The sequence below is a fragment of the Otolemur garnettii genome, unplaced genomic scaffold, assembly GCF_000181295.1.
Source record: "Otolemur garnettii isolate 467f Iridium unplaced genomic scaffold, OtoGar3 scaffold00012, whole genome shotgun sequence".
Classification (NCBI taxonomy): Eukaryota; Metazoa; Chordata; class Mammalia; order Primates; family Galagidae; genus Otolemur; species Otolemur garnettii.
In genome coordinates this window covers 5,756,843-5,779,789 of record NW_003852407.1, presented here as the reverse complement: position 1 = coordinate 5,779,789, position 22,947 = coordinate 5,756,843, and the positions used below count along the sequence as shown (strand labels likewise).

The 22,947-nt window shown below is 38.1% G+C and overlaps 1 protein-coding gene across 1 annotated transcript; it reads right to left on the bottom strand.

Annotated features, from left to right (window-relative positions):
• Positions 1-861: 861 nt before the first annotated feature.
• IER3IP1 (immediate early response 3 interacting protein 1) lies at positions 862-14,430 on the bottom strand. Its single transcript, XM_003784717.3, has 3 exons — positions 14,276-14,430; positions 1,922-2,023; positions 862-1,062 (listed from the first exon to the last, which is right to left on the bottom strand). Exons 1-3 carry the CDS (start codon positions 14,364-14,366, stop codon positions 1,007-1,009), a joined length of 249 nt encoding a protein of 82 aa, XP_003784765.1. The 5' UTR covers positions 14,367-14,430; the 3' UTR covers positions 862-1,006.
• Positions 14,431-22,947: the final 8,517 nt, after the last annotated feature.

Here is a 22,947-nt window from a genome sequence, read left to right as displayed (position 1 = left end):
CAAGATGGTCTGAGGCATAAAAACAAAACAAAATAAACAACTTATCCAGCATGAACGTGCTATTGACAGAGAATGAGAATTAAGAATCACATCTTTCAATGTGACACTCCACCAAGAAATGGAAATGTGATAATTTGGGGGGAGGTAAATGCTTCATGATAAATCATCTCCTATTCTAATATAGTTTAATTGTGATTGTTTAAGATTGTTCTTGCAGGCTAATATTTATGCTAATTCTTTTGAAAAGTCATCATTATAAAAAGGGTACAGACTTTTCTAAACTTTTCTACCAATGAAAGTATGCTAACACTGGTCTGGTCTCAATATTCAGGCCAATTAATAAATAACAAACGCATGAAAATAACTTAAATAAAAACTAATCATCATGTGACTGACTTACAAAATTAGAATTCTCCCTGAAGTCAGAAAGTATTACTGCTCAATAGTGTTTATAAATTTGAATTCTTGATAGCTGAGATAATATATAAACAAAATGGTCAACCCAAGAATTTAAAATAAAACTATTCAAATTATCTATTTATCATTTCGTATATAGTAAATTGCTTTTTAAAAAATCCTTTAAATTTTATGCAAGCAGATAATCACTCTCATGTCATGGCTAAGTCATAAGGAACTTCAAAACTTTGAAGAAAAAAATTCATCCCTGAGAAGTGAGAGATAGAAAAATATCTAAACAAAACAGAAGCAACAGTCCTGCACCCTTTTAGTAATCTTTACCAGAGCATTAACTATTATTAACAGTCGTCAACCAAATGTATTCCAGTCCTGGAAAGTTACTGCATCTGATGATCTGATCTTTTTTATAATGAAAATACAAGTGCAACATCAAAAAAAAAAAAATAAGATAAAAAGGAACTCTGGTTTTATTGTCTGCTTTACATTTTTGTCAAGTGCAAGGTCAGCCTGCTAAGATACGAATATTCCAATGACTGAAGTAGTAACTTCTGCGACACTTCTTCTGAGTCTCCATTTCCTCCACTGATGTTTACCCAAATAATAAAAGTAATACAATTGCAACTGAGTTTACTATTATCAATGGCACTGCAAAGAGAAAAAAAGAAAAAGAAACCAATTTGTTACTATAAAGCAAAATGAGGAAAAAAGTTAAGCAATAGTTACTACCACCCACGAAGCATTGAAATAACAGAATAACATCATAATTGTGTTGTAAATAGTTACAACAGAGGAACATTCAAAAATACACTAGATCGTAAAATCCAAAATTTATTTAAAGAGAGCTTGTGTAACTGGGAATGAAGGTCACACTGGCACAAGTACATCAATATGAAACATCTATGGATGGTGCCGTGCAGCTCAGGGAACACAGAAGCACACTGGACCCAGGCAGAAGCAGGCCCACACGGCTGCCAGTGACACTTGAGATTAAAAATTCAGTATAATGAAGATTCTGTAGCTTTGTTATTAAATTAAGAGTGGATTTATTTAACATTGTATCCAAGATTGTGATTAAAGAGAGAAGAGACCGTAACTTAATGGTCTTAAATTTTCCTTCTTCAACTGCTTGAAAATATTTTCCAACAGATTGACAGTCATGAGTACTTTATTTTTCTCTTGAAAGCCTTCCAATGCTCTATATGACCCTTATAACTTGAAGGCACCAGAATTTCCAAAAGGCAAGAATGTCATTTTCTTTCAGCTCTGACAGATAACATACAGATTATACCACAAAACATTCCATCTGCACCAATTGGCTTACACAGAAATGAGAGGCAAACTAAGGAAAAATACCACTAAATTTCAAGCAGTACAGCCATGTCAAAAAGAAAAAAAATTCCCACAATGTGAGGGTATGTGAAAGTATTCACACTTAGAAGAAGCTTTGCTTCTTATACTGAAACACAAGATTAAAATTTAAGAGTGCTCTGCTGGTATTTCTTACCTCTCATCACGGTTCTTACAGACCGAATAAGGTTCACTAGCTGAGATTTAATTCCTGGCTCCTCTCCGAATCCACCAATTCCCTGGTCTGTTCCCCAGCCAACTGTATAATATAAAAATGATTAACTGTGTTAAAATTTATTATACATTCACCTTGTTTTCTCCATTAGTCATCTTTTAAAAGATTAGTTTGAGTCCTTGACATAAAATATAAAGTCATATGACTTATAAGAAAAGTTAAAACAATATTGAAGAAAAACTCAATTCAAGCTGTGGGGAAGGGGGACGACAGAGGGGGAATGGTGTGCTCCCACCTAATGGGCACAGTGTAAGGATATACGGCACACATCCTGGGTGCAGGACACAACTACAACGAGGACCTCACCTAACAAATGCAGACATGTAACCTAATCATTTGGACCCTCATATTAATCTGAAAAAAAGAAAAAATTGAGTTAAATATTTGAGTTTTTTTCTTTTTACTTTTGATAGCAGCAGTGACCTTATTTCACTTCATTTGTGCTCTGATTTTATAAATTAAACGATAGTCTAAATTATTCCATGGCATTTAGTTTAGGGAAGATGACTACTATGATACTCTGGTAGTATTTTTTCTCTCCTTTTAAAAACTACCAAACAAAGTATTTATCAGGTCACAAATGAAAAACAAAGCATATTATCAAACTCTGTAATTAATTAGCTCAGTTCAGAATTTATAAAACCTAACATAATCATCATTATTAAAACTCTATAGCTGAGAATCATTATCCACCCTATTTGGGGGAACTTTTATTATTTATTGTTGTTTTGTAAATGTTCACTTCTTCCATTTATTTCTGGACTGGGCTTTTTCTTTTTTTTAGACAGAGTCTTACTTTGTCACTCTCACTAGAGTACCATGGAATCATAGCTCACAGCAATCTCAAACTCTTGGGCTCAAGCTATTCTCTTGCCTCAGCCTCTCAAGTAGCTGGCACTTGAGCAGGCGCCTGCCACAATGCTTGGCTATTTTTAGAGACAGGGTCTCGCTCTTGTTCAGGCTGGTCTCAAACCCGAAAGTTCAGGCAATCCACCTGCCTCAGCCTCCCAGAGTGCTAGGATTATAGGTGTGAGCCACCACACCCGGCCTACATGGGAAAACTTTTAATGTAATCCTGGTTAACAAAAAACCAAAACCCCTAACATCTAAAATCCCAAAAATCATAATCCAGAAAGATCAAAATGTGGGAAAAATAATTGTTTTAATTGTTTAAAAGATATTTATTTACATTTTTTAAAGTGGACTTTTTTGAGAAACATATAAAAACACAACAGAACGCTTTACAGGCCATGTTACACAATAAAATAGGCAATAATGACACATTTTTGCAAGCAAGAACAGAACGCAAGTCAAATGTACTAATTACAGTTTGCGTGGTTATAAGTTATGAGCATGTGAACTGTATTTATAAGTAGGTCAAAAGAGATCTATAAATGTACATCACTGTGGTTGGTGATTGTGTGTACCCAGCTTTATAACTGTGGTCATCTGAAATGTCAGGACAAACAACATAACTAACCCTTTACATGAGCTTGATCAAAAATTGCTATGGGTTACTACACCGTATGTAAAGTTGTCCAAATAGCTGAGATCTCAAGAAATTTTACTTTTCATAAATGCATATGTACAAAATGACATCTCTTCACTTACTGAGGAAATTGCAACATTTTTATATATTTGCACAATGCTTACACATATATTTAACATTGTGATAACACACTTTCATGGAGTCAAACTTACAAAAAATACATAAAATGAATTAGAACTCTCTAAAAAATCTCTACAAAATTTATACCTCCAATACTGGAAACAATACAAAGATAAAATATATAGCATAAGGAATTACAAAAAACAATGCCAAAAATTTAAGATAGTGAAAAAAATCTAAAAGAAGGAAAAGAAAAGAAAAAAATTTAACATATGAAAACATATTACAGGGCTAGGTTATGGGCAATTGCATGGAAATAATTCAGAAAAGCTGACCAGCTTTCACGTTCATTAACTATATTTTGAAGTCTTACATCCTAACGAATAGTCAAAGGGTGGTGGCTCATGCCTGTAATCCTAACACTTTAAGAGATGAGGCAGGAGAATCCCTTGAGGCCGGTAGTTCAAGACTAGCTCAGGCAATAGTGAGACAATGTCTTTACTAAAAAAAAAATCGTACACTGAAATGTCTATAGTTCCAGCTACTTGGGAGGTTGAGGCAGGAGGAACTCCTAAGCCCAGGAGTTTGAGGTTGCAGTGAGTTATGATGATGCTACTGCACTCTGCCAAAAGAGTAAGGCCCTGTCTCAAAAAAAGGAAAAAGAAAACTCTACTTTTTTTGTTTTAGGACATAGCTCTTCTCTGACAAAGCATTCATATTCATTTTCTGTGTGGTACCACTCTTTTTGAAATTATTCTATGATGTGATATATACCAATATGTGCAGGCCCTATTCTACTTTTCCATCTTCGGTGTCACAATTCTGTGTCATTTTGGGTATTCTGAAATGCATTCCACATGCACTCATACACAGACCACAATACTGGTGACCAAACAGCAACACTATTTGGTGTCTTCCTATCCTCTCATGTGCATTATTTCTGAACCAGTCAGTAACTTTGCTGGCTTTCTCATGCCAATGAGGCTTCAATTCATTAAAAACTCCTGGAATGTCACCAGTTGGAAGAATGCCAACACAGGAAAATGACATTTTTAAAATGAAGTTTTCATCATTGCCACATCTTAATGGCCAATCTACTCTTCTGAATTTTCTGCAAAATTGAGAAAAAACAAAGCTATAATTGTACCTAACATAACACAAGTAACACATTGTTATCAGTATCTATCCTTCTGCATATAACCAAAATCGCACTGATTCTTTCCAAAAGAGTTTGGTTTTGGGATTTCAGCATTTGGGATTTTAATTTCTTGAGACTGTGACTTTCAGGATTTTGGATGTTGAAGATTGTGATCTTTTGGGATTAAACTTTAGGGATTTTGATCTCTCAGGATTTAAACATTTGCAATTATGGTGTTTGGGAGTATGTCTCTTGGCAGTAGGACTATTTGAGCCCAGGAGCTCGAGGCTGCAGTAAGCTACCATCATGCCACTATACTCCAGTCTGGGCAACAGAGCAAGACCTCAAACTCTAAAAAAATAAAAAATAAATAAATATTCATGCTACTTCATCAACGTTTGCTTTAACTGTATTACCTGTTTTATTTTAATTTCTTTCTTCCATGTATCTGTCTCGCTCTTTCAGGTAGTTCAATCAGCACTCTCCCCTATATGGCAGTCCTCTTTTGGTTCGAAGTTCAAAGTGTAGTATCAACCCCTAACTACTGATAGCATGGCTAAAATTATTTCGTACTGGTCTCTCTAGCCATACATGACACACGAAATGACCACTATCAGTTGTGTGTGTTTCAAGCTGTATAACTGCTACAGGAAAATTTCTATGGAGAAGCAGAATGACTAGGATAATTTCCTATCTAGTTTACAGCCTCACTCATATAAACCTAATATAACAGCTCTGCACAATAAGCAAGCATCCTGGGTTTGGTTAAACATGATGAATATGTACTTTTTCTTAGCTTTCTCTGGAAATTCTACTAAAAATGACAATAAAGGTATAGGTTAATGAGCGAAGTCTCCAGACAAGAGAAGTCAATCAAAATTTAGACAATAAAAAATTTAACAGAAAAAGTCTGATTTAGCAGAGAAAACCTTACAGGGAGCACACATAAAAATCCTTGAGGTGAAATGTGCTGAGAACTCTGGAAAAATGAGAGAAACCTCAAAACACCAGTGAGAGCAAGGGGGGATGAAAATCAGAATTAACTGAAAATCTGCGTAAGAGCAGTTAGATACCCTCCATCCCCTTTCTTGGACTGCAGTGATGGGAAGACTGTCTCTCTGTTACTTCATCAAAGACAGGATGTTTACCCTCAACAGAAACTGAAACACAGAAGTTCTGGACATGGGGATGTCCAAGAAGGGTGGCTTAAATAAAAGTCTGAGTTCCAAAGTATGACTCCTTCTGCCCATCAAAGTCTGGGTATGTAAGACATATTCTACAGGCAGGAAGTTAGAAAATTATTCTGGACATTGGCTAGCAGCCCAGGAAAAAAGACTTCAGATATTAATAATTGAAAGGCCTCACACCTCAATAAAATGGCCAACTTCTTCATTTACCTTATGGTGACATCCACCAGTAAACATCCCCTAATCTCACACCCATAGCTTCCAAATAGCCTTTCACTGCTCTTACACTTAAAAATGAAGTGTCATTGTCAAGAAAGAAAAATTCTTTTTTTTTTTTTTTAGGAGCCTCAAGCTGTCCCCCTGGGTAGAGTGCCGTGGCATTACAGCTCACAGCAACCTCCAACTCCTGGGCTCAAGCGAGTCTCCTGCCTCAGCCTCCCAAGTAGCTGGGACCACAGGCGCCCACCACAACGCCCGGCTATTTTTTGGTTGCAGCCGTCATTGTTGTTTTGGCGGGTCCAGGCTGGGGATTCGAACCTGCCACCTTAGGTGTACGTGGCTGGCACCTTAGCCGGTTGAGCTATAGGCGCCGAGCCAAGAAAGAAAAATTCTTAATATGAAAGATAGATCAAACAAAAAGAAAAGGAAATTGTGAGAAAGAGACAATGCAAGAAGGAGAAAAAAAATTTTTTTAAATTAATAACCTGGCTGGGCACGGTGGCTCACACCTGTAATCCTAGCACTCTGGGAAGCTGAGTTGGGAGGATCACTCGAGTTCGAATTTCAAGACGAGCCTGAGCAAGAGTGAGACCCTATCTCTACTAAAAATAAAAAAATTAGCTGGCAGGAGCCTATAGTCACAGCTACTTGAGCAGCTGAAGCAGGAAGATCATTAGAACTTAGGAGTTTCAGGTTGTTGTGAGCTGCGCTGATGCCATGGCACTCTAGCCTGGGCAATAGAGTGAAACTGTCTTAACAAAAAGAAAAAAACCTTAGAGAAAAACTATTATAGCTATGAAACAAGGAAAAGATATCATAAAAAGGGAACATTAAGGGATCAAGAAGAAGCTCTTTCTATATTAAGATAAAAAGTTCCAGCTCACGCCTGTAATCCTAGCACTTCGGGAAGCCAAGGCGGGTAGATTGCTTGAGCTTAGGAGTTCAAGACCAACCTAAGCCAGAGTGAGACCTCAACTCTAATAAAATAACCGGGCAGCGTTGTGGTGGACACCAGTAGTTCCAGCTCCTTAGGAGGCTGAGACAAGAGAATTGCTAGGGCGCCAAGAGTTTGAGGTTGCTGTGAGCATGATGCCAAGGCACTCTACCTAGGGCAACAAAGTTAGAGACTCTGTCTCCTCAAAAAAAAAAAAAGTTCTAATGAAAGGGTTAGAAGATCAAACTGAGAAATAGTTAAAGAAAAAAAATTAGAGCATCAATTGTCAAAATAATCTGAGTTCTAGGTAGAGAAAATAAAAAGTAGGAAGAAATTATCAAAAACATATTTAGTTATCCACATTCAAAACACACGCTCAGGCCAAATATTTCTGCGCTACCTCTGTACAGAAAAGAAAATATGTAAGACAAAGTTCTGGAAGGCAAAGCATTAATATCTCTGGGCCATTCCAATAGTTTGTGCCAGTAGTTTTTATATACGAACATAAATCTCAATCACTTGCAGAAATTTTGGAAAATATACACTACTGAACTTCTTGTCTATAAAACCTCAATGTAGGTCGAGAAGGGTCTGATCATTATATTTTTTAAATGCTCTTCTAATAATTCTCATGTACATTTGCAAGTGCCTGACACTCATATCAGGTTAATACCAACCTCATGGCACAAAATGGAAAGTGTGCCCTCCTCTCTGTTTTTAGTAAGAGTTTGTGTAGAAAGGGTATTAAATCGTCTTCAAATATTTGGTAGAATGCAATGTTTAAACATGAACTTTTCTTTCTGACAGTGAAATCTAGCAAGTCAGTATCATGAGGAAAGTGGGGAAGTGAATGACCAGAAATGCAAATATATTCCAAGAAAGATAAAAAGAAAAGAGAGATGCAAAGACAGAGATACTCATATGCATTGTGTAGAACTTAACTGAATCTTGGTTCAAAAATATCAACCGTGGGGCAGCACCTGTGGCTCAAAAGGGTAGGGCGCCGGTCCCATACGCCGGAGGTGGCGAGTTCAAACCCAGCCCCAGCCAAAAAAAAACACAAAAATATCAATCATAACCTGGTTTCTTATACCCTCAATGAATCCCCAACAATAAACAAACAAAAAACGCCAAAAATATCAACTATAAAAGACATTTGGGGAACATCTGATAAAATTTGAATATGGAATAGGTGGTAGATGGCATTAAGGAATCACTAAATTTTCTTAAGAGGATTATGATATGATATAGGGAAATATCCTTATTTTTTCAAAGATACATACTGTTTCACATTTAAGAATGAAACAGAGCATCAGTAATTTAAAGCAAGCAGGAAAAAGCACATATGACAAAAAGTTAACAATTTATTTATTTTTTTCTTGAGACAGGGTCTCGCTTTGTCACCCAGGCTGGAGTGCAGTGGCATTATCATAGCTCACTGCAACCTCAAACTCCTGTGGTCCTCCTGCTTCAGCCTCTCAAGTAGCTGGGCCTACCAGCACATATCACCACAACCAGCTAATTTTTCTATCTTTTGTAGAGATGGGGTCTTGCTTTTGCTCAGGCTAGTCACAAACTCCTGGCCTCAAGGGATCCCCTCTCCTCAGTTTTCCCAACGACTGGGATGACAGCCATCACGCTCTGCTAAAAGTTAAAAATTAAATTATAATTGAGTGATAGGTATGTTTTAAACCTTCATAATTAAAAAAAATGAATTGCTAATGGAAAGGATATAATAGTGAGAAGGAAATAAAAGGTACAGGAGATAAGTTAGGAAATTGGTAGCTCAAACGTTCTAAGATAGAATGTTAAGACACAGATGGAGAACATGGCATTCAGTAGGAAGTGGGATACTTTCGTCATTGAAAAAGAAAGAGAAAAGACTAGCTGGTGAAAGAGAAAAGTTCCTAGATTAAAAGGCAGAAGTTTTTCTTCATTTCCTGTAACAAATGGGCCAATCACTAGGTAGAAGTAATATAGCAGTGAACATGACAAAATGTCTCTGTTCTCATGTAGCTTACAATCTAATGAAGGAACAGCTGTTTCAAAATAATTACACAAATAGTTCATTGAATCTGGAATAAATGCTTTGAAGGAAGACAATGGGGTACATACCATGGGAATGTCTCCTTGGTAAATCAGGACAGTGTTAGTTTCTAAGGAAACAACATTTAAAGTTCAGTCCTGAAATATTTTATGCTTTGGCAATGGATGGCAGCACTGATGCTACAAATACAGCTCAATTTGCCATTTTCATTAGAGGTGTTCATGATGAATATAATGTCACTGACAAAATGGCTTCTTCGGTGCCATTAAAAGGTACAACAGAATCAAGAGACTTATACAAAGCAGTAAAAAATATGTTAAAGCAATTTTCTTTGTCCACTGTCCACATATCTGGTATAGTTACTGAAGGTGCCCCAGCAATGGCAGGTAAAAAGAGGGACTTGTAAAATTAATAGAAGGCTATAAAATTGCCACCCAAAACTCACATTTAATGAAATGTCACTGCATAGTATATCAAGAAAATTTATATGCAAAAGCTTTAAAAATGGATAACATCATGCAAATCTTCATTGACTATGAATTTCATAGGTGTTAAGGGATTGAATCATATCAATTCCAGGAATTCCTTAGAAGTATTAATGTTGACTATGGTGACTTCATTTACTTTTTGAAAGTCAAGGCCAAATGCTGAAAAGATTTTATGATTTGTGACATGCTGTTTTGGTATCAGAAACCAAATTTGTGCCAAAACGTGACAATGAAAACTGGCTTACAGATTTAGCATTTTTTTGTAGATTTAACTACTTGGTTAAATCAGTTAAACATGTATTTCGAGGTGAAAACCAACTTATCAATACAATGTTTCAAACCATAAAAGCATTTCAAATGAAACCAAAATTATGGCAAGCCCAAATTAAAGCAAACAATTTTATGCATTTCCATATGTTGGCTAAACACAATCCTGTGAACAGCGAAAAATATGCAGCCTTGCTTTTTGATTTGATGCAAGAATTTGAAAACAGATTTCTTGATTTCCTAGGAATAATCAGTATTTTGGTGCATTTGCAACTCTATTTTCTTTTTCTTTTCTTTCTTTTTTTTTTTTGAGACAGAGTCTCACTATGTCGCCCTCGGTAGAGTGCCATGGTGTCACAGCTCACAGCAACCTCAAACTCTTGGGCTTAAGTGATTCTCTAGCCTCAGCCTCCCAAGTAGCTGGGACTACAAGCACCCACTACAATGCCCAGCAATTTTTTTGTTATAGTTGTCATTGTTGTTTGGCAGGCCCGGGCTGGATTCGAACCCACCACCCTCGGTGTATGTGGCTGGCACCCTAGCCACTGAGCTATAGGCCCTAAGCCTGTAACTCTATTTTCTTTAGACATAAATATATTACCTATCAATTTTCAAATGGTATGCATAGAACTGCAATCTGACATTCAACTTAAAAATTTGATCATGTCTCGTTACTGGACCTTTAGAGGTCCTATCTTCCTAGAGACAAATATCCCTCACTTTACAATCACAGCTTATTCATGTCATCACTTTTTGTCAGCACCTACATTTGTGAGCAACTATTTTCAAGAATGAAGCACATTAATAAAAGTATTAATTACTCAAATACAATGTAAAATATTCTACTAGTTTTATGCTGCCCACTTTTATAATAAAAAATATCCAAAAAACCAGACATTTTATTACTTAGATATGTACATTTTCTATATTTAGTGATCACAAACTTGGGACCTGTCCAGTGACTTTAAAAGACTCTCTGAAAAAGAAAAATAGCCGGGTGTTGTGGCAGGCACCTGTAGTCCCAGCTACTTGGGAGGCTGAGGCAAGAGAATCACTTAAGCCCAAGAGTTGGAGGTTGCGGGGAGCTGTGACGCTATGGCACTCTACCCAGGGTGACAGGTTGAGGCTCTGTTTAAAAAAAAAAAATCTAAAAGACTCTCTGAACAGGCCACTGCATAATTAGAATTATTATGTGAGGACTTTTTGCTTATCCGTGGTGGTGGATATCACGAAAATTATGCATGGACCTTCTTTTGGTCATTGGCTCTTGTCAGTGTTTAACTATTTAATGAGTGGCCAAAGACAACTTTTATTCTCCTAATGTGGCCCAGAGAAGCCAGAAAGTTGGACATCCTTGCCCTAGGGGATGCCTTAAGTAATGGATAGTACCAAACCCTAGATATATATATTTTTTATTCTGATAACTGAAATGGCTATGAAGTGACTAACAGATGAATGGTATATACAACATGGGTACACAGACAAAGTGAGGGTTCATGTCTACAGTGCAAGATTTTCATCAAGCTACTTAGAACAGCTTATAATTTCTTATGAATTATTTCTAAATTTTGCATTTATTATTTTCAGACCACAGGTAACTATAGGTAATTAATTGAAACTCAGAAACCAAATCATGTATAAAGGGGAGACTGCTGTACTTAGCGTCTGAGCAACAGCCCACTATTGTACTATCCTCCTTCTTTGAACACCCTTGACCTTCGTTAAAACTCACAACGTATGTTTCTGTTTCTCTCTGTTTTGCTCACTTATCAAGTTCTCCTGCCTGTCAGCTCTTCCATCTCTACCTAAACATAAAATACTGGAGAGGATTCTAGGACTGCGCCAGACACCAGTTCTTATTGTACTCTACTCTTTCCCTGAGTAATTCCATCTCACATGGCTTCATTTCTCATCTATGCTTGACAAATTCAAATTTCAGTCTCCACCCTGGTTTGTGCTTCTAAGGACTTTAACCCAATTGACTATTTTACATCTGCACTTGTATATCTCAAAGATCTCTCAAACTCAGAATATCCAAAACTTATCTCTTTACCTCCTTGTCTCCCACCATCACCCCTAATTTTCCTTTAATACTCTCTAACTCAGTAAAGGTACTATCCTTTTACTCAATGGCTTAAGGCAGAGAACCAAGATATCTTCGACTTTATCTTTCATTCCCAATGTTCAACAGTAAGATCTACCTTTCCTACTTTTAAAATATCTTCTGATCAATATTAGCTTCCTAGGGCTGCTATGCCAAAGTACCACCAACCAAGTGGCTTACCACATGGAAATTTTCTCTTAATTCTGGAGAGCAAAAGTCTGAAATCAAAGTGTGAGAGGGCTGGTTTCTTCTGGGGCTCTGAGGAATAATCTTGTCCATGCCTCTCTCCTAACATATGATAGTTGCTGAAAATCCTTATTCCTTGGCTTATAGCTGCATCAGTCCAATCTCTGCCTCAGCTGTCACATAATTCTTCTGTGTCCATTCATGTGTCTCTGTATCTCTCTCTTCTTATGAGGGCCCAACTTAATTTAGTATGACCTAATCTTAACTTTGTATCTGCAAAGATTCTGCCTCCAAATAAGGTCACATTTGAGTACCTCAACCAAACTTTTGGGGGACAAAATTCAACTCACAAAATTCCTTATTTTTTCTGTATAATATCGTGGTGAAGAGACTCTGGAGTCAGACTAAGTTTGAATCCTAGCTCTACCACTTTCTATCTGTGTGATCTTACAAAAGCTACCTATGTACCTACTGTCTCTGTATTTCTGGTTCCCCACTGAAATGTACCTATCGGCTCGGCGCCTGTGGCTCAAGCGGCTAAGGCGCCAGCCACATAAACCTAAGGTGGCAGGTTCGAATCCCCAGCCCAGGTCTGCCAAACAACAATGATGGCTGCAACCAAAAAATGGCTGGGCTTTGTGGCAGGTGCCTGTAGTCCCAGCTACTTGGGAGGCTGAGGCAGGAGACTCGCTTGAGCCCAGGAGTTGGAGGTTGCTGTGAGCTGTGATGCCATGGCTTGAGGCTCCACAAAAAAAAAAAAAAAAAAAAAAAAGAAATGTACCTATCTCACAGGTTTGCCATGAGGATTACATGAGTTAATATATGTAAGGCACTTGATAAGTGCTACATTATTAGTTATTACTACTGTTTTTGAACCTAACTAACTCTACTTGCCTTATTTAGAACAGTTCTTCCCACACCCACTCCTCTCTCTTCTGTGATATGTTCTCCAGAAGGATCTTGTAAATAGCACAAATCTGATCATGTCATTGCCTTGCTTATGATGTTTTCAGTTGCCTCAGAGTTTTCCCACCAGTTCTATGCTATTTAAGGCCCACTGTTTAAGGATTTGCAAGATCCTTAACCTTCCAACTTCTAACCTTTCATTTTCACCTAGTTAATGTTTACTCACTTATCAAATTTCAAATAAGACACACTTCTTCCATAAAGCTTTTGCAGATTCACAGGCTATATCTCCCTGATTTCTCTTTCATATATTCTGCATACTTGTTATTTGTTCAGTTTTTATTTAGATTAACTTCAATGAGAAGGGCAGGAGACTGCTGTCACGAATGTATGGGCCTGGCATATAATTGGTGCTCAGTAATCTCTAAGTAATCAATAAAATGAATCACTCTTGCTTGTGGGTTTGAGTTTCAGTGATTCACAGAAACATGTTTGATATGCTGTGACAAATGATTCATATCATGCAGTACTGTGCCTTAATTTTGCCTCACACAGCAAAAATCAGCTCGCCTGGAAAGGAACGAAGATCGCTGGATTGTGAGGTCCTGATAGGCGTCGTTGTGTCTTCATTTCTGTATTCTGAGATTCTAGCACATTGTAGACACCCAATAAGCTGTCTGAATATACTTTTCTTGGAACCTGGATAGCTAGATGTCCCGATAACGCCAACACTTCCCCTTTCATACTATCTCCAAAGTCCGGAACCATTATAGGCCTCCACTAAGTTCACTCTTCTAACTACTAGTGCTCCAAAATGAGCCACGCCCCCCAACTGTTTAACTCAAAGCTCAAACCCCGGGTTTTCGATCTGTAAAAGCAGTCACGAGAAAAATATAACTAAGTTATTGACCTAACCTAACCTAATGGCAGGCAGGAGCGTCCCTGGGTCACCTCCGTACTGCCCCACACTGGCCCCCAGGGCCCTGCACCCAGTGGTCTTCTGTTGAACGTTCAACCGCAGTTGAGTACAAAGCTGGGGAGAGGACTCAGCTTCCCGTCTAAGGAAGTGCCCCCCTCCTCACTCGGAAACAAACCCTCAGCCGTTCGTCTGTCCCCGCCCAGGTTGTCCCCTCACTCGGTTTGGCTCCCCGCTCCCGGCGGCTCAGCCCGCGCCCCGGGACCCCCACTCACTGTTCTTGAGGAATCGCTCCTCGTGCAGCACGGCGATGGCATTGACGCAGAGTAGGGCTGCCTGCAGCAGGGAGTAGAGGGTGAAGGCCATGGTTGTCCGGAGCTGCCCAAAGCTTAACTCCCCAAGTCCTCTCTCGCCGCCGCCGCCGCCGCCACCGCCGCAGAGGACGTGGCGCCGCCACAGCCGGCGCTTTCCTACGGCAGCCGCTGGGGCCCAAAAGGCACTCTCCGAGGAGCTCCGCCCCTTCCAGCTATGACCCGCCCACCCTAAACTGCTGCTGTCCTACTCTGTAGGCGCGGGTGGCCATTGGAAGGCTGAGAAGTGGCTGGTGCTAATTGAGAAGTGCAGCAAGTCTGAAATAAACCCTGGATTTCAAAGACTTAGAACGAAAACAAGGATACAAAATATCCCCAGTAATTTTTTAATGTTGATCGCATGTTGAAATGATTGTATTTTAAATATATTGGGGTGAATAAGATATACTACCAATATTAGCTTTTCCTGTTTATTTTGACCTTTTTGGTTTAAAATGGCTATGAAGACATTGAAAATGACATGAGATTTATTCTATATTTGTCTTGGACAGTGTTGTTAGATGCTCCTAAGAGTGTATGAGATGTTAATATTCCCATTTTACAGATGAAGGAACAAGGGGTTTGACAAATAAATTTTTAAAATTAAAATAAAATAGTATGTCTCACAAGTAATATTTCTTCCTTGACCAAACTCCAGCCAGGAGCCTCTGAATCTTCTCCTTCATCAGGCCTCAACTTTGGCTTGGAAAAATTATACACTCAACACAAATAACTTTTGTCTGACCCTCTACCCACACATTAAAAAGACTTAAACACCAAGTAGTTTCTAACAGCTCACAATCGCATCCACAGAATAACCCAAACCTTTCAGTGTGCTTGTCTGAGAAAGCTTAAGGCTGTGGAAAGAATTTACTCTTTGTTGTAACCAACTCCATAAAATTGGTCTGACCCTCCCTTTCTTGGAGCATTTACCATCAAACATAGGGGTCACAGTTGTGGATCCTTCTGTTCCTTTGAGGTGTGTCTATATCTTCAACACAAGAGTGTCTTTCTGGGCAGCGCCTGTGGCTCAAAAGGGTAGGGCACCGATCTCATACTGCTGGAGGTGGCAGTTCAATCCCAGCCCCAGCCAAAAATGGCAAAAAAAAAAAAAAAAAAGGAGTGTCTTTCTTTAGAACCTGAAGGCCATTCCTTAAAAACTTTGTCAGCAAGAAGGAAAGGACCTCTATACCCCCGGTCTCTGAGGGAGGGCAGCTAACAGACACAGGCTGACTTAATTGTATTTACACTAACTATCCCTTTGTAATTTTTTACTTCCCTGACTCTACTGAGGCTCCACTCATCCCCTTCTCTTTCTCCTTCATTCTCCCTTCAAAATGCCCAGTCACTTCTGTATAAATTGAAGTTGAGTTCATTTCACACTGGACCTTGTCCATATTTAGGGTGACCAGACGTCCCACTTTTGGCAGGACAGTCCTGCAGCATTTTTAAAAAGTCCTGATTTTTGGAAAGAATGCACGAACTGGCAGGAGAACAGGGAGGGAATATACGGTTTTAGGCTGCCATGTGGCTATTTCGCCAGGATATGAGTTTTATATTATTTTTGTTAATTTTATGTTAAACTGTAATAATAACAAATAATGGCTGAGAAATGATTATCGAGAACTGCTTATCAAAGTTTGCATTGTTGTCAGGCCCTGCCCTGCCCCTCCCCTGCCCCCAGCCCCCACCCCATCTTGTTGACCCGCTTTACCAATGTTGAAATCTGGTCGCCCTATCCATATTGCAATAGTATTTTGCTGATTACAGTCTGTCCTTATCACATTAACTGTCTGCATTTATTTATCTTTGACAACATTATTGTGAAACTGAATTAGACCATGTTAAGTTTTAGATATTCTTTGAGAGCAAGGACACAAAATAATCATTTCCTGAACTTCACAAGGTACTCTAAGATAAAAGAGGGAAAAGCACCACATTCAGTCCCAGAAATGATTTTGGAAGGTCCTGAGTTGCTGTTGCTGGAAAAGACACTGGCCCACAAAGAGTAATTAGCTAATTCCCAAGAAGAAATTAAGCTTAAATAGGCCAGCTAGTTAGTGCCTACAGGGAAGAAGAGATGTATTGTTTTCCACAGATGTACATAAACACTGTCTCCAAAATCTGGCCCTAAATGCAAGCCAGGTAGAGAGAGACACATGAAAATAAAATAAAGGGGCTCAGCAAATAGGGCGCCAGCCATATGCATCAAGGCTGGCAGGTTTGAACCTGGCCCAGGGCCTGCTAACAACAATGACAACTGCAACCAAAAATAAAAAATAGTTGGGCATTGTGGTGGCCACCTGTAGTCCCAGCTACTCGGAAGGCTGAGGCAAGAGAATTGCTTAAGCCCAAGAGTTTGAGGTTGCTGTGAGCTGTGACACCATAGCACTCTACCGAGGGTGACATAGTGAGACTGTCTCAAAAAAGAAATAAATAAATAAAAATAAAATAAAGGGAATAAAAGAAATAACAGCATGCCAACAACCCTGTTGTTCAAGGCCCATAAATATCAAGGCCCATGGTGAATGTCTTAGTCCTTTCAAGCTGCTGTAACAAAATATCATAGACTGGGTGGTTTATAAACAGAAATTTACTTCTTACACAGGCTGAAAGCCCAATATCAGAGCACTAGCATGGTGAGGGCCATTTCCCAGGTTGCAGATTGCTGACTTCTTGTATCCTCACATGATGGAGACAGAGAAAGTAAGCTTTCTTGGCACTCAGCACTCATAAAGATATTAATCTCCTTCTGGAGGGCCCCACCCTTATGACCTCATCTAACCCTAATTAGCTCCCAAAGACCTCATCTCTTATAGCACATTAGGGTGTAGAGTTTCAGCATATGAATTGGTGGTGGTGGGGGACACAGCATTTAGCCCCAAATATTGAAGAATGGTTATTCCTGAAGGTGGAGAGTGACTACGCTAGGATTTCTACATCAGGCAAGATAGAAATATGAGGTGCTTGAGGGAGCTTGTTCAGAAGCTTGGGTTGCTTTGTGTACCACAGTTTTTAATAGATCATTTAGTGGAGGAAGACAGGAAGGAGGACGACAGGAGACTTACAGCACGGATGGAGTGGAGGTCAAAGTGGAGCCCCCCCCCCGACTATCCCCCACTAACCCCAGTGCCACCACTGGGTTATAACTCATTTGATCCAATTCTTTCATTGTCAAAAGAATCAGGTTAACCTCTCTGGGTCTCTTTTACTTTATCTATAAAATTAGATGATTATCATCTCTGAGACCCCTTGAGCTCCAAAAATCTCTGGATCTAATAAAATCAGCTTAAAATATAAAATAGTGTACAAATAATAGTACAATATTATCTGACTCATTATTTTTCAAAAATCCAGGCTGGTAGCCTAAGCTGATAACAGCAGATTATATGCTTAACAAGAATTGTTCCCTTGATGTCCTTTCTTCTTCTTTTTTTTTTTTATTGAATGGTAACTATGTACATTAATGTACTTCTGGGGTACAGTGTGAGGTTTTCACACACAATCTGAAACACTTCCATCAAACTGGTTAACATAGCCTTCGTGTCATTTTCTTAGTCACTATTTTAAAACATTCACATTCTACTCTTAGAAAGATTCACTTGTACCCTTGTGAGATAAACCTCAGAAGTGATCCCTCCAATCCCCCTCCCTCCACCCATTCCCCCCTCCCCTGTCTCTCCCCCTTCCCCGTATTCTTAGGCTGTTATTAGGTTATAGCTTTCATATAAAAGGTATAAATTAGTTTCATAATAGGGGTGTGTACATTGGATACTTTTTCTTCCATTCTTGTGATACTTTGCTAAGAAGAATATTTTCCAGCTCCATCCATGTGAATATGAAGGACGTAAAGTCCCCATCTTTCTTTATGGCTGCATAGTATTCCATGGTGTACATATACCAGTTTGTTAATCCATTCGTGGATCGATGGGCACCTGGGCTTCTTCCATGACTTGGCAATTATGAATTGGGCTACAATAAACATTCTGATACAAATATCTTTGTTGTAATGCGATTTTTGGTCATCTGGGAATATACCTAATGAAGGAATTGCAGGGTCAAATGGCAGGTCTATTTTTAGTTCTCTAAGTGTTCTCCAGATTGATGTCCTTACTTCTAAAGAAATTTAAAAGCCTGGAAATTTTATTATATACTTATGAAATAGTTGTTAGAGTAAAAAAAAAAATATATGTTCCCAACCAAAAAACTGAGCAAAGTACATATTTTGCATCTTAGCTGCTTGAAAAAATTACTAGTTATGGACTATTTAAAATTAGAACCTGGCATTGGGGCTAAACTTCTGATTTCTATTTGATGTGACTTCATGTATTTGTGTTAGTTCCTTATCAGGCACTACTGTTGAGGATGAACTTTGTTTTTCCAATTTCAGGTGTGGATATTTCCTTATAATTGTCTTCTTTACGGTGTTTTTTGTTTTGTTTTATTACATTTACTCTTTGGACTGATAGACGGCACACTTTGGCATCTTGGACTACATTGCCACAGACTTGCTTTGTAACTATAAATATGGACTCAATGTTTTCATTCCATTTACTTTCAATAAAGTTCCTTTAGGCAAGGGAGAGCAATGGTTAAGATTATATATATGTACCTAGGATAAATTTTATGTTTGGCCCCGATCAGATGTGTGGAGCAAGATAGATACAAGATTCAAACTTGACCTTTTAAGTTAAAATCCTAAGCACCAGGACTCAGTCCTTGGCCATGTGAGAGATTGCACTAAGAATTCAAATTTTTTATCTTTCCCTGTATCAATGCCTGTACCTTGTAATTTTGTTGATCCTCAACTTTGGGTTCTGCTGTATGACTTGCTTTGGCCAATAAAACAAAAAGGAAGTTATGCTGTGCTAGCTCTGAGCTGACTCCTAACAAGGCCTTATAGGATTTTGCTTTCTTTCTTGTGTCTCTGAGATTGCCATTCAAAAAAACGTGAATGGAAATATAGGGGGAAATAAAACATGATTGGATTAGTCCATGGTTGTGGGGAAAGTATGAATATGAAACAGAACCAAATTATCACAGTTAAGCTCAGCCTAGATCAACCAACTCTTATCCATCCAGACCTGTAAGAATAAATCATTGTTGATTTAAGTCACTAAATATGGGGATTGTTTGTTCCACAATATTTTTTTTTTCTGAAATAGAGTCTCTGTTGCTCCAGGCTAGATAGCCATAGTGTCAGCCTAGCTCACAGCAACCTCAAACTCAAGGACCTCCTTCCTCAACCTCCCAAGTAGCTGGCACTATAGGCATGCACCACAACACATGGCTATTTTTTTCTATTTTTAGTAGAGACAGGATCTCACTCTTGCTTAAGTTGGTCTGGAACTCCTGACCTCAACCCATCTTCCCACCTTGGCCTTCCATGAGTACTAGAGTTTACAGGTGTGAATCACCATGCCTTCTCATCTTCAGTAACTCACTTGGTGATCTAATTTATTCTAATGGTTTAAAACATTTATATACTTTGAAGACTACCAAATTTATATGTCCTACCCAGAAATCACCCATGAACTTTTGGCTGGTATTTCCAGCTACTACCTGGGTATCTAACAGATGCCTCAAACTTATCTTGCCCAAAACTGAACTCTTGATTTTCCTACTGAAACCTACTGCTTTTACAGTCATCCCATTTCAGTTAATGGCAATGCCAGTGATTCAGAGAAAAAACATTGAATCACCATTGGCTTTATGTTTTTCTCTCATATCCTGCATATAATCTATCAGCAAATCCTATTGACTTTAACTTCAACATACAGTAGAACCTCTGTAAGTTGACCACCCAAGGGACTGTAACCAACTGGTCAACATACAGAAGGTGGTCAACATAAAAATCTAAGCCTACTCTACTTATACATACTTGTGGTGCATGTCTAGTCTATGAAAATTAGGTCAATTTAAGGAGGTGATCAACGTAGGGAAATGGCCAACTATAGAGGTTCTACTGTATTTTCAAATGTAATTAATTCTCATCCACGAAAATCCTGGTCTAAGCAACCATCATCTCTTACATAGATTAATGCAATAGCCTCTCATCAAGTCTGTGTGCTTCACTTTTGCCTCTCTGCAGTTTATTCTGCCCCAGAGAAGCCCAACCACTCTTGGAAAGCCAAATAATGAAAGCAATTTATTTGTTGAGAGAAGTGTGTCATTTGTCCTGTTGAACTTCTCAGATTTTGGATTCCTGATTGTTATCTCCATGATCCTGACTGATATAAATGCCATCTGCAATTCCTAAATCATCTGCACAAAATAAAAACATTTGTTAACTGAAGAAAGTAGTCACTATTTAAACTGACTGAAATCCTTTACTAACTCAATTTAAAAAATCAGGTATGGGGTCTAGAAAAAAATTTTCTCAAGTCAGATCTTAGAATAATTCTTTGCTCTTATTCTTAAATCTCAGCATCTCTAGCCCTGCATTCATTAAAAAAATAGTTCATCAGGATAATGCTGATACATGTTATTTATTAAAAGTTTGGACTCCTTCTTAAGACTGACAGAAATGGATTATGGTTTTTAACATTTATATCCTGATAATACATTTTAATAGATGTATTTATTTTGTCGCCTATGTCTGAGATATGAATCAATGATGACTGAGGTATGTTTGCTTTTAATCTTGTTGTTTACAACAGCAACTTGAGTTTAAATGGGTTCGTGGCAGCAGAATTCATCCAAGTGGGTTCTGTTTGAGGTAAGCATGGGACCAAAATAGGAAAATCCCACAAGAAGAGCTTCATTCATGCTTATGGATTCATATAAGCTATTCCTGGTATGAGACTTAAATGATTATAAGCTGAACGCTTGTGCATTATGAGGTGTTTCTGGAAATAGAGCTCTTGGAAATAGAAAGTTTCTTTAAAAAATAAAAATGAGTCACTGTATCTATTTTAAAAGGGGATTGATCCCAAATGGCTACATATAGCTGACTACTTTTATTTCAAAAAGTACTAAGTAAATAAAGTCAGAATAAGAACTAGAGAAACCACTTACTCAAGGGCATATTATTCCTTCCATCATGCATTCACTTGTTCATGCCTTTATTCAGTGAGAATACATTATAGTTCTAAGACGTGCCTTACATTACGCAAGGGACTGGATGAAGTGTAGTGGGCTGTACACAAATAATTGACATGTTCTTGCTCGGAAGAAAATCATCAATGAGTAAGAAAAATGCACCAGTAAATGCTCAGTGCTTAAAATAAAGGGCAAGTGAGAACAGATGATAGTTCAAGTCAGTGTTTCTGAATCATCTGATCATAGATGATCAGAAAATCATAGACTCATCCAGGTGCTTTTAAGTGTATATGATTGTCTTCCAGTTCAAGATGGTGCCCCAGATACACGTATTTCTCTCTATTTCTCCCTGAGGCTCCATTAAATTATGGAGGAATAAAAAACAACTTTGTAATAGTAAAGATAAGGAGGACTGTATATAATTTCAACAATCTCTGAAAAACAAACAAATGGCAGGAAGCATATCAACAATTGACACAGAGTGGAGAAAGCTATGAACCAGAATGAGCCTGAGAGGTTGCAGTGGAGGTAAAAGTCTTTGTCTTGAAGAATTTCACAAACACTTTCAATTCAGAGTTGGCAGATACTAGAGAGATGCAGAAGAAGAAGCAAGGCTGAAAGCAGGTGAATCAATTGATTATCTGTACTGTAGTCAGCCTTCCAGTACTGATTGCTAACCTGCTTGGACAACATGGCAGATACTCTGGCATTTCCCCCTGGGTAATTCCGAAAGGACTTTCCTCATAGGAAAGTTAACTGAGGAGAGGTAGGGCTTTTCTATTGTGACATTAGGCAGGCTGTTAACTTGACTACTGGCTTCCTACTAGTTCGATCTGTTGGTTTCCTATTTTCGCAAATACACAGAACTTCCAGAACTCAAGTTCACTATTATTAGATATAAGCAGCCAACCAAGACATAATGAAAACCAGCAACAAGAAAACGAAAAGCTAATACGAAAACCAAACAAAACTGACTTCAAAAGAGGCCAGAGAAAATTCAGCAAAAAAGAAGCCTAATTAGTGATAATAAAAGTGATTTAAGAGGCATTTAAGTAGAGGGAGTTTTCTCCCAGAGATTTTTAAAAAGGGACGATCAAAGCAAAAGAAAAAATTCTCAAAATTGGAAACTTGATAGCCCTCCAAAAAAGTTCATGGGAAGGTAGGGGAAATCTCCAAGAATATTGGAAAGAATAGAAAAACAGAAAATATGGGACAGAAAGATAGAAAACAGGAAAATTAGAATTTCAAAAGGACAGAAATGCAGGACAGGAAATAAAAGAAATAAAAATTTCTAGAGATGGAAAAAAAAATGCACATTCAAAGACTTACTAGGTGCTGAGTAGGTTAGATGGTTTTTAGAAATTCCATTACCTAGACCCATCATGAACTTTGAATGCACGTTATTAATGAGAAGATTCCAAAAGCTTCAAGGGAGGAACAATGTTATCTATATATAAATAAAATACCAATTAGAACCAAATGTAGGAGACAATGGTATGCTTCTTTCAAAGTTCAGAAGGAAAATAATTTTGTTTTTTGTTTTTTGTTTTTTTTTT

Coding starts and splice junctions, on each gene's coding strand:
- IER3IP1 (XM_003784717.3), bottom strand. CDS start 14,366: ATGGCCTTCACCCTCTACTCCCTGCTGCAGGCAGCCCTACTCTGCGTC. Junction 2,024..14,275: donor GGAGCGATTCCTCAAGAACA/GTGAGTGGGGGT, acceptor TATATTATACAG/TTGGCTGGGGAACAGACCAG. Junction 1,063..1,921: donor TGTAAGAACCGTGATGAGAG/GTAAGAAATACC, acceptor TTCTCTTTGCAG/TGCCATTGATAATAGTAAAC.